We start from the raw sequence: 13,230 nt of genomic DNA, 5'->3' as shown, positions 1-13,230 counted from the left end.
CTCTCAGGAGCTCTGTCTGAAAGAGTGAAAAAACTGATAAAAAAAAAAACTTTCTCTTCATCTACAAGATAGTAATGGCAAAAATGAGTGCTCAGAGAACACCAGCGTGTGAAGTCAGAACAGGAAAAGGCACTACAGGAGCTTAGGTACACCAAGCATGTGAAACCTGAAGGCAGGGAGGGAGACCAGATCAGCATCCTACAGGTTTACAGTTAGTTTAAAGGCCCTGTCACAAAGGTTCTTAACCAGCAGTGTGAATTAGCATCGCCCCGAAGCTTTTTTCAACATATCCCTGCATAAGGAAAGAACCAAGGCATACCAGCATGGAAGAAGCTCTGATAGCTCAAGTACAACACCTCTATGGCTGTTTTACTGGTGATGTTCAAAACAGTATTTTATGGGGTATCTGCTAACCTAGATTATAAATCTCTTGAAAAGAGACAAGGTTATTCTCGTATCCCCATCCTCCTTCCCACCTGCACAGCTTGTACTCAATAAATAATTGGCAACATTTTTTCAAGAAAAGTAGAAGATAAGGAATCAACAACTAGATCCACCATCATCAGTTATAAACCACATCTCAATTTCATGGTTAAAATGGTGAAGGGTCTTAAAATTGATGTACTATTCTAATTCCCATCCTGTCACTAATTTTCCAGGATGGCCCTGGACCATCCTGGAAATAAAAGGCCCTGGCCCTTTTATTGAGCCTCATTTTCCTTAGGATAAAATTAAGAAATTAAACTACATGACTTCTAAGGTCCTTTCCAGTTCTAAAAGGCTAACAATACAAACAATACCATGTCTGTAGTGAAATGGCATTCAAAATACCAATTATGATCACCTAATTTCATTCCAATTAGAACACTTAAGAATCACAAATAATGCTTTGTTTTCAGTTATTTTTACAATCTTTACTCTTAGAAACTAAACTCAACTTGCAGAAGAAAAAATTCTTAATACATTCACCAAATAAAAGTTCAGATATCAAATACTAAATATATAATTTATAAAATCTACATATACTGTACCTTGACTTTGACAAGTCTTTTTGCTGTCTTGATCTTGGCTTCACAAAAGGCTCCTCTGTATTTAGCACTCACATCAGTGCCCACTGTCAAATAGGGAGGTTCATCAAGCGCCTAAAAATGCAAAAACTTATTATTAGATTTAAACTTTTGAGTTCTTTCCCCCAATCAGACTTCAGATTGGCAGATCTAATCCTGTTACAGCTATAAAAGTTATAATACATGAATGTATTGTTAACAAGAACAATCTATAAAATATTCTAACTTAAAAATAAGTAAAATACATAAGGTCTATTTACATGTACCAAAATGTACGTCAAAGAAGATACAAAGGCATCTTTTTTCCTCTACATAAAACACACATGGTCCATGATATGAATTAGCTCAATCACAAGTATGTATCATTCTATCCACTCTTTTATTCAAATTTTCTTTACTAAATAACCACTGAAAGAAAAGGAACATCCTTAAAGCTCAAAGAAAATTTCTTTTCATATTTAGGCTATTATCTTGGCAGCCACCCAAATTCAGAACAGCTCCCTATCAAGATGACTCTAAGGTAGAACAGTATCAAAGCGGGTAGGGAAAAACTACATAGATTCAAACTATTGTTAAAAACCGTACAAAGAAATCCAATTTGAAAAATCTCAAGTAAAAATCAGCCAAAATGTCTCAACTGCTTTGACACGAATTCACTGTTTACTTCCCGTCTACAATAAATATTCTAAGCTTTTTCACTGTGATTTAATTTTTAATAGTCCTAATCTAGCTGTTTTTTTATAATCAGGTTCTTTTTCTGTTCAGGAGCTATAGTTGTAAAGGGTTCTACTTACATTAATCAATTCCACAGACAAAGAAAGATTATACAAGTAACTTCTCCCAAAATGTTTTATAAGAAAAACTAATATACCAAGATGCACCACCAGAAAAAAAAAAAAAAAAAGAGTTGGGAGTCTGGGAAAATCAGTTTATTGAATCAATTCCCATTCTGTCTCACCATTTTCCAGTCTATTTGTCCAAAGAATCCTTTTTTAAAATTAACATCTATTAACATCCTGCAGAAATTCCACAGAATACAAGGTGGAAAAATACTAATATATAGCAATAACTAATGAGAACATCAATTTCATTTGGATCTTAAAATAAATTTACCTCTAATAGTTCTGGCTAATACACATAGACGAGATCTATCTCTAAAAAAATATTCTAATGGTATAACAAAAATTATCATAAAGACAGCAAATAATTTTAATAACTTTTTGAAAGATGGGGAGGTATCAGAAACCAAAAAAAGGGGTTACAACTAAACATATCAGGTCACCCTCCTTAATGGCCATTTGCCTCACGTATTTTTTTAAAAAACACTTAAAACATATCAAGTATATGATTTCTTAAATCTACTTAAGAAAATGCTTATATTTCAATTTATGCTATAGCAGAAGTGTACTCTCATAGCAAGATAATCATTTCTGCATTGTTATTTTTAAAATATGCTGATACCATGAACTACAATTTGATAACTCTGTACTAGTCTTTGCACCTAAATTTAATAAATACATTTCTACCTTATGGCTGAGCCCTCTTAAAGTATCACTTTTCTTGGTCAAAATTTTGATTTAATTCCAGACAGGCTAATGGCTTTATTTTAGCAAGAATATGAACAGGAATTTGCAGCACTTCACTCAGAAATTGTCAAAAAGACATCAATTCAATTGATAAATTTTGTGTTATTGCTAAAGAAGCCCAGATAAAGGGGCTGCTTCATGCCCATAAGGCCCATTAACCTCCACAACTCACAACCTCTCCCATTAATACTTCCTATCTCATTAGCCAGCAAAATTTTATTTTCATAGATAAATAGTTTGGTTACATAAAAATTAATGAGGAACCAGAAATCGTGAAATAGAGAAAAGAATCAGAGGTGATCTAAAAGTACTTGTTCGTGCCCAATCAGGAACAAATAAATATTTAAGAAATGATACGCTTTTTAGATACTTTTATTATAGAGAATTCTAAACCAAAAAGGCAGGGGGTGGGAATAGAACAGTAATATTATATAGACTACTAGTATACATAAACTCATTTAAGTATTCTTTTCACTAATATTCATATCAAACACTGGTCACATTCCAACATTAGCAAACAATAACTATGCTTACTGAGCAGATTTATTCAACTTGAATTTGAGAAAGGTGATTTTTCCTCCAAATCAAAGCCCATCCCACATTGTAACCCATATGGAAATCCATGTAGATAGAAAAGAGTAATAATTAACTCAGATTTCATGAGGGCAAATTATTACTTTCAGGGAGTAATATTTTCCTTCTGTCACACTGCTGCTGCTGCTAAGTCACGTCAGTCGTGTTCAACTCTGCGACCCCATAGACGGCAGGCCACCAGGCTCCCTTGTCCCTGGGATTCTCTAGGCAAGAACACTGGAGTGGGTTGCCATTTCCTTCTCCAATGCAGGAAAGTGAAAAGGGAAAGTGAAGTCGCTCAGTCGTGTCTGACTCCTAGCGACCCCATGGACTGCAGCCTACCAGGCTCCTCCATCCATGGGACTTTCCAGGCAAGAGTACTGGAGTGGGGTGCCATTGCCTTCTCCACTAGAACACAAGAAAAGGAATTAGAAAAGTACATGAAGAAAATGTCTATTAGAAAAATACTTGCAAAGGAAAGTCGAAGTTTAAAAAAACTTGCTAGATACATTGTTAGAACAGTGTTATTTTCTCAAAAGAGCATAAGAAAAGCAAAGATCTATGCCCTGATTTTAATTTGTCTCTCTTTTTTTTTTTTTTGGTATCATTATAGGTAAGTTACTTTTTGTCTCTTAATTATTCAGATGACTAATCTGAATTCTGTATACATTTGTTTAACAAGCCTGCATTTTAACACAGGTTGGAGCTACACAGATAGAATGGGATACTGACACACATTAATTGTCTAGAAGTGAAACTATGCTAACCAGAACATGAATTTCTACAGAAAAACAAATAAAACTCACAACGTACATGGTCAGATTTGTGTATATAATTTTGTTGTTGTTTAGTCACTAAGTTGTGCCTCTTTGTGAACCCGCGGACTGTAGCCCACCAGGCTTTTCTCTCTCCATGGGATTTCCCAGGCAAGTATATGGAATGGGTTGCCATTTCCTTCTCCAGGGGATCTTTCCAACCCAAGAACTAAACTCGCAACTTCTCTGTTGGCAGGCAGGTTCTTTATCACTGAGCTACCAGGGAAGCCCGTATATAATTTTCAGTTCAGTTCAGTCACTCAGTCGTGTTCAACTTTTTGCGACCCCATGAATCACAGCACGCCAGGCCTCCCTATCCATCACCAGCTCCCGGAGTTCACTCAGACTCACGTCCATCCAGTCAGTGATGCCATCCAGCCATCTCATCCTCTGTCATCCCCTTCTCCTCCTGCCCCCAATCCCTCCCAGCATCAGAATCTTTTCCAATGAGTCAACTCTTCGCATGAGGTGGCCAAAGTACTGGAGTTTCAGCTTTAGCATCATTCCTTCCAAAGAAATCCCAGGGCTGATCTCCTTCAGAATGGACTGGTTGGATCTCCTTGCAGTCCAAGGGACTCTCAAGAGTCTTCTCCAACACCACAGTTCAAAAGCATCAATTCTTCAGCGCTCAGCTTTCTTCACAGTCCAACTCTCACATCCATACATGACCACTGGAAAAACCATAGCCTTGACTAGACAGACCATTGTTGGCAAAGTAATGTCTCTGCTTTTGAATATGCTATCTAGGTTGGTCATAACTTTCCTTCCAAGGAGTAAGCGTCTTTTAATTTCATGGCTGCAGTCACCATCTGCAGTGATTTTGGAGCCCAGAAAAATAAAGTCTGACACTGTTTCCACTGTTTCCCCATCTACTTCCCATGAAGTGATGGGACCAGATGCCATGATCTGCATTTTCTGAATGTTGAGCTTTAAGCCAACCTTTTCACTCTCCTCTTTCACGTTCATCAAGAGGCTCTTTCCCCCTCCTTGTTTTTCTTTTTAAAATGGGAGAGGCAAAACCTCATTTTACATGACTGCTCATCATAAATTAGGGCAAAGAGAAAGTTAAACCACTTTTCTCACTTTTTCAACCAGTGTCATTACTCCTCAGAATATAGTATTTCTTTAGCATTAAATCTAATGAGAACACAGTACAGAGTAACTGGTAATATGTACATATCTTTAAACTGTTATACTTTTTATGCTTCTAGAAATGCAGGAATAATCAAAGATATATTTGATACAGTATGCTGCTGCTAAGTCACTTCAGTCGTGTGTGACTCCGTGCAACCCCATAGACAGCAGCCCACCAGGCTCCTCTGTCTCTGGGATTCTCTAGGCAAGAATACTGGAGTGGGTTGCCATTGCCTTCTCTATGATACAGTATACACACAGAAAAACATACACATTAAAGGTAAAGACAACTACTAAAGAGGGATTAACCTATGAGCAAGGGACTGGAAAGGAGGGGTATGGAAATGAAAATACTTTATTCAAAGTATGTTTTCCTGTTTTGCTCTAAAAAAAAAGTTTCTTTTTTGTTTTTTACATTTGGCATGTAGTTCTTTACTTTTTAAAATATAAACTAAGGAACATTTCACACATATTAAAAAAAGAAGACATAACTGTGTGATAACTCTCCCTTATACTCATAATCTGGGTCCCACAATTATCAATTATAATACTCAATTTAATACTCAAAATATTATAATCTGTTAGTCACTGAGAAGAGGGGTTATTTTGAACATTCTTAGTAATACTTGTCTATATTCTCCAGTGTGTTTGGAGTGACTCTATTAATGAGAACCAGTATAATATAGTAATTAAGAGCACAGGCTTTTGAATTAGAGGCTTACATTCAAATCTACCACTGAGCAGCCAGATAACCTTGCCTCTAGACACAATAAATAGTGACTATCTCACAGGGATGAAGCTTGAAACGCTACATTTAAAGTGCTTATTAGAACAGGACCCAGCATACAATACCAAATAAAGGCTGTTATTACTCAATATTCTGGAGGTACAATTGTGAGTTTAAAAAAATATTTAAGTCCTATACAAAAGAGATCCCACATAAATAAAACAGATTCCACTATAATTGTGTATATGGAGAAGGAATCTTTAAAATAGTATCCCCCTGTTCAATTCAGAAATAAAGCAATCATGTTGAAATCTAGTAGCAGGAGAGGTTAAGTGTTTGTGGGGATGCTAGAAAAAGTCTATCAGAGTCCTTTAGTGTAGCAGGAAGATTACCAAGATTATACACCTCTCTTTTGAGGCTACTGCACTTTGATCCAAAGCAGAGCTATTCAAAGAAGCATGTCAGATTTACCAAGATACTTCTGACCAATACCAACCCTGTTAGGTGTACAATATATACCACCAGAGAAAAACCAAAAAACCTCTTACCTTCTTTTTTTGTTCTGTTGCTTTTGGTAAAAAATACAGACCATCTCAGAGGCTAAAATAAAATGTTTTTCTAAACTACCTCCATGCCAAAAAGGAAATTAAATGACTAAATTACCATCCCTTTGTTTAGCAAACAGAACAGTTTCCCAGTTGTCAAGGCAACAGCTACCTCACAGTTATCTCAGCACTGCTTAAACAATTATTTTTCTAGTCAATCTACCAAGTGTCCTAACTGGCACCTAAAAACCATTAAATTCCATGGAAACACTAAAAAGCATAAGCAAATTTTAAATTAGGTATTGGTGGATAATAATCCTTCAAGAAGCCAAAATGCCATGGAAATATATAAGTACTCAAATGAATCAACAGTAATCTCTTATGTGCCTTGAGCTACAGTACACGATATATACAAGTTTCAGAGAGATAACAGTTTAATCAATGCTCCAAATGACTAACGTTGGCACTGCCTAAGAAATATTCAGTTACTCAAGATATATTTTTCAAAAAGGAAAACATGCTAGATAACGTTTTATTGAGGTAGACTTTTTAAAAACAGTAAGCATTCAAATTGATTACTAAGGCAGTGCCAGTATAGCAAAGAGAATCAAGATATTAAATTTGATACTAAAATTCTCAGTAAATAAATGTATTTAAACACACACTGTGATAATAAATCTATGAAAACCATCTTTTTATATGCAACAATCTCAAAGAGGCATTAAAACAATAATGGAGATAATTCGAACAGATGAACCCATACTACATCAAAAGGTACCAAGGATCCTTGGAGAAACAGCTAATTTCAAAATTGGGCAGAGAAAGTACAAGAAGAATCTAAAACATCTTATGGCAGAAGGTAAAGAAATGCTCAGTGAATAATGGGGCCATTTCAAAGGGACATAGGAGCCACCTTGAAGGGGCTCCTACTGGCCAAATGAGGGAAATCTTCAGCATCAAAATAAGCATTGGCTGTCCCATAATCTTGTTAGGGATATATGTATGTCAAAAATGAATGACTTAAGATGTGTGTGTGTAAGTAAATTATATTCAGGTAAAAAATCAAAACTCACTCAGTGAAACTTGCATCTATGATTCCATATTGACAAGGAAATGAATGAATGATGAATAAATAAAAAAATGTAGAAAGAGGAAAGCGCCTCCTTACAGTAACATGTTAATAAATGTAGCAGGAATGATGGAAACAGAGAATTATCTTTTAGCAACCATCATGAAGGTGACTGATTTCATACAGTTGTCAATAGATCCTGAACTGATGAGTGAAGGTGTGATAAAGAACGGGATACTGACACATTCCTGGCATAGGTTTCAATTATCAGCAGTGGAATGATGCCATGCACTGAGAGCAAAAGCACATCCTTCTGTGATATACATGCCAAGAATGATTTTGACGATGAGAAAAATTAGATGCATAGAATGTAAGGTCTGTATTCCTTAACACGCTGAAGGACATGAAATATAGTGAAAACTCAGAAAGACTTTCAAATTGAAGCACTCTGAAGAGACGTGATAATCAAATGTAACGTGTATTCCTGCACCGAACATGGGCCAGAAAAGGAAAAAGATTTATGAGAAAAGTTGGTGAACTCTGAAACGGTCTCGAGACTAGGATAGTAGTATTATACCAATGCTGATTTTCTGATTTAGACAGTTGAATGCACGTTAAGGAGGAGTGTCCTTTTTGTTGGGGATTATGCTCTGCCGTATTTAGGGATGAAAGGACATCATGTCTGCAGCTTGCTCTCAAAGTCTGAAGACAGCAATAAGATGTTTTGGAAAAATCCAAAAGAACTTTTCTGCCAACCCAATATATGTATACATATATAGAGATTATATGAATTCTGCATACTATAAAGTTGAATACATGAAAAAAACTATTTTTAAACAGTATTTATTGAGTATTTGTGTATTTTTTCTATGAACTGCTCATATGTGTTCTTTTTTTTAGATTTTATTTTTTTGTTTTATTTTTCAGTTTTATTTATTTATTTTACTTTACAATATTGTATTGGTTTTGTCATACACTGACATGAATCTGCCAAGGGTGTACATGTGTTCCCCATCCTGAACCCCCCCTCCGCATCCCATCCCTCTGGATCATCCCAGTGCACCAGCCCCAGGCACCCTGTCTCATGCATCGAACCTGGACTGGTGATTCATTTCACATGTGATAATTTACATGTTTCAATGCCATTCTCCTATATCATCCCACTCTTGCCCTTTCCCACAGAGTCCAAAAGACTGTTCTATACATCTGTGTCTCTTTTGCTGTCTCGCATACATGGTTATCGTTACCATCTTTCTAAATTCCACATACATGCGTTAGTATACTGTATTGGTGTTTTTCTTCCTGGCTTATGTCACTCTGTATAATAGGCTGCACTTTCATCCACATTATGTGTTCTTTATCAGTTACTCATTTTTTTAAAAACTGAACTGTAAAAGTTCTTCCATATTAAAAAAAAAAAAAATCAACCCTTTCCTCTAAGCACAAGAATCCTCTCTGGATGGTACGTATTTAATAATTTTCTTCCTAAAATTTAAGTTACGTTGTGAGATGGAACCATAAATTATTTATAAGTAAATTTTAGACCCACATCTATTAACCAGAGACCTACATATTCACAGAGGGGTGTCTGGATATTCCTGGAAACTTAAATAACTCAAAAAAGACATTCTAACTAGAATGCTCATCATCTGCAAAGAGGTAAGAGCGAAATATACTGGGAAGGACATTTATTAAGTGCCACCTGTATTTAAGACATTATTCTATGTGCCAAAAAGCAAAGGCACTTTCTCCATGTAACACAAAGGTAGACAATTTATTTTGCCCTCAGAGAAGTTAAACTTATCTGTTACTTGCTGGTGAAATCAAAACCTTATTCAAATGAATCTACTTTAGCATAAAGTAGATCACTCAGAACATACCATGCTTATTTATAATGTTTAAACTTTAATAATCTCGAAGGTTCAGTTCAGTTCAGTTCAGTCACTCAGTCGTGTCTGACTCTTTGCAACCCCATCAACTGCAGCACGCCAGGCCTCCCTGTCCATCACCAACTCCCAGAGTTTACCTAAACCCATGTCCATTGAGTCGGTGATGTCATCCAACCATCTCACCCTCTGTCATCCCCTTCTCCTCCTGCCCTCAATCTTTCCCAACATCAGGGTCTTTTCAAATGAGTCAGCTCTTTGCATCAGGTGGCCAAAGTATTGGAGTTTCAACTTCAACATCAGTCCTTCCAATGAACACCCAGGACTGATCTCCTTTAGGATGGACTAGCTGGATCTCCTGGCTCTCCAAGGGACTCTCAAGAGTCTTCTCCAACACCACAGTTCAAAAGTGAAGGTTACAGCCAGTTCAAAACTCAGAAGCACAAAGAAAAACCATAACTGGCACTGTAATGATTTATGTCTGGCCATGTGGACTTGGGGTTTGGGTCTTGGTTCACTAGCTCTCTGGATACAAGCCATCACTTATTTGTTACCTGATTTCAGAAAGGCTGCTGTCTACTTGAACTGCTCAACGTACAGATTAAGACCCTGGCAAATTTGAACACACTCTGGTTTTGGAACAAGAGATTGCAATTCATTTACTGAATAACTTTGGGTATGTCTTTGGGTGTATGTCACCCCACCACTTTGATTTTTGGTTTCCTCTTTGTAGACTGATCGTGTAGGGTGTTTGAGAGTTTTAAATTAGGTAGCATGTTCAGAAACTTTTGGAGACTGACAGGTCCTGAGTAAAACACTTAGCAAATATTAGATGAAACCATATGAAACTGCAATTTTTCTTAAATCAAAAAAGGTCAAATATTGGCAATTTTATGTTAGGTTCAATCTCATACTGATTTTCTCCACTTCCTTTAAGCAGCTAGGAAACCACAGACCAACACCCAAGAAACAAAACAGTCCTGTTCCACAATCTGCTCAGACGCAGTTTCTGCTCTATTGCCCATGCGCAAGACAGAGCTTTGCAGGACGACTCACCCTGGAGCTTGCAGGACTCCACCTCTGTCAGAGCACGGGGCTTACACAGAGATCTGGGTCCTGGGCCAACCAACGATGGACTCATTACACCACTAATGAAACTACAGCTATTTTCCCACCTGATGGCTGTCTGGTTCACCAACCACGTTTCTGTCCGGTTTTATTTTCTCAAGAATACGACCTTGTAAATTCCCTGGAAGTCCAATGGTTAGGACTTAATGCTTTCACAAGCCACAGAGCATAGCCAAAATAGAATATACAGACGAGACAGATACACAGATAGATATGACCTTGAAAGAAGCCATCAAAAGCAAACCATAATCTCTGACTGCTTGAAAATCTATCCATTCTTTGTCTAGTGAGCAAAAGAAACTGAACCACGTAATACGTAATAAACAAATTCTAGGCCATAGAATGCACTCTAATTTCAGAGCCCAAGGTAACCCTTTTGGTAACAATGCTACAGTACTCACTGCCATACTACATACTAGCTTTCTTGGTCCAAATGGTACAAACGTTCTGTGAAGATGAACATTTCACATTGTATTTTAGTAATTTGTATCAGTCTTCTCTCCTAGATTGAGCAACTTAAAGCAGAAACAGCATCTTATTTATTTATCTTTAGATATCCCAGTCCTAGAACTGTACCTATATACAAGAGGAATTCAGGAATTATTTACTGAACCACAGAAGTAAGACATTAGTTAAGCCCTGCTAAATGGGATTTTCCTTAAGGTAAAAATTACTCGCATTTCAAAAACAAAGGTCACATAAATTGGGAGGAATCTTATATACTGAGAGGTCAAAAGCATGAGCTCTGGAATCAAGAGTACCTGGGTTCAAACTCCACATCTATGTGAGCTTTGTTGTTGCTGTTTAGCTGCTAAGTCACATCCAACTCTTTTGCAGCCCCATGGACAGTAGCCTGCCAGGCTCCTCTGTCTGTGGGATTTCCCAGGCAAGAATACTGGGAGTGGGTTGCCATGTCCTTCTCCAAAGGATCTTTCTGGACCAGGGATCGAACCTGGGTCTCCTGCATTAGCAGGTGGATTCCTTACCACTGAGCCACCAGAGAAGCCCGCATGTGACTTTTGGGACATGTTATTTAACTTCTCTGAGCCTAATTTCACATTTGTAAAGTGGAATTGATAACAGTAATAAAGTAAACATATGATGTGTATTTATATATTTTATAAGTAAATTATATAATATAAAAAAATAAAGTTACCTATTGCACATAAAATTGTCATATGCTGATAAATCTAAAATGCAGTTTATAACTTATGAGATGATCAAATTTTTACAGTTAAAAAGAGTCCATATAGTTTTATAAAGAATAAGCTGCTAATGCGACAAGCATCATCAGATTATTTCTCTTAACAAAGAGGTATGTTCTGGGAATACATTTTGCCGTCAAGAATTTGATTATACTGATTGTCAGCAATCTGATCCAAAGTGTGCCAAACAGGTTCTCCCTGTTAAGAATTCAAAACTGAAAGACTTGTCAATTTTCTGGTAGAGCAAGGCAATAAAAACCTGTGTTAGCCATTTTCTGGCATGTGTAGGGAGGAGAGAAAACCAGTCTGCAAAGAAAGAGAAACAGTAATAAAGAAAAAAGGACAGACATGTAGAGAAAAAAAGGGACACATATGAGCGTGTGTGTCCGTTAAGTGACTGAGAGAACCACGAGACAGTTTCTGCCAGCTTTCCAAAAGTTAAATCTCTCCTCAAACCTGACTGGGCTCTCTACTTGCAGGTACTCAGTAGCCATAAAATAAATTCACTTTTTGGCTTTCAATAATTGAGATGGTTTCTATTACTGTAACCAAAATAGTCTTAATCAAACACATCAGAAAGAAGACATAAAATGTTGTATCAAGTCTACATTTACTGAGCATCCATAACGTCCTGGGCTAATTAGGACTTAGATCCTATTCATACAAATAGGAAACCAATTCCAGTTTCAAGTTTTAAGTGAAATCATCACGATATATAAAATTTCAGAAGACCAATAAGGAATAATGAAATATGGACATACGAAGTAAAACACCAGATTTTTTTATGGTCATTTTAACTTTATTATTTAATGTGAAAGTATTTGTCATGAATGTTTAAGATGTGAAAGAAATATCGTAATAAAACATCTCTTGAGATTACCACCAACTGTAAAACTCCCAACACCACTGACCCTGCCTCCTCTACAAGGAAACCACTATGACGTGCATTTTGGTTATCTTTCCTATGGAAAAAACATTTTAAAAAGTTATTGAAAGTCATTAGTCATTATTACAGCAGGATTAGAAAACAACACTAAAATACAACCTCTGGTCTTCAATTTTAAAAAATCAACTTGCAGGCTTTTATAGGTCTGGCTCTACACTCTTTTATCAACTTATTAAAAATATATTTATACCAAAAAAACAATAGTTTCTATTGTCAACAGACTTCTCTACTTTTTTCAGTCATATTTTTCAAAACTTAGAATATCTTACCAAATCAGAAGAAAGAAACGGAGCGCTAGTCAAGAATAAGTAAGGGACAGAGAATCCCTGGAGGCCCCACAGTCAGGACTCGGCACTTTCACTGCTGGGGCCTAGGTTTGATACTTGGCTTGAGAACTAAGATCCCACAAGCCGTGCAAAAAAAATAAAGTAGGACTAATAACTACTCAATAAAACACTAGTTAAGTGAATGAATGAACCAAACCAGATCAAAACTGAACTAGCAGTAGGCAGTTCCTGGTGAGGCGCCTAGAATATACAAAAAACAAAA

At 36.6% G+C, this 13,230-nt stretch overlaps 1 protein-coding gene across 6 annotated transcripts in view; it reads right to left on the bottom strand.

Annotated features, from left to right (window-relative positions):
- Positions 1-13,230, bottom strand: part of ARID4B (AT-rich interaction domain 4B) — a 138,662-nt gene that overhangs the window by 82,403 nt on the left and 43,029 nt on the right. For all 6 annotated transcript variants that reach the window (XR_011463025.1, XM_070364897.1, XM_070364900.1 and 3 more), the window contains exon 3: positions 1,032-1,142. Coding sequence is in view for 5 of the 6 variants with exons in the window: in XM_070364897.1 (XP_070220998.1) it covers positions 1,032-1,142 (111 nt within the window). In the remaining variant the exon portion in view is untranslated. The remainder of the gene's footprint in view (positions 1-1,031; positions 1,143-13,230) is intronic.

The sequence above is a fragment of the Bos mutus genome, chromosome 28 (assembly GCF_027580195.1).
Source record: "Bos mutus isolate GX-2022 chromosome 28, NWIPB_WYAK_1.1, whole genome shotgun sequence".
NCBI lineage: Eukaryota > Metazoa > Chordata > Mammalia > Artiodactyla > Bovidae > Bos > Bos mutus.
This window is presented reverse-complemented; position numbering and strand designations above follow the sequence as displayed.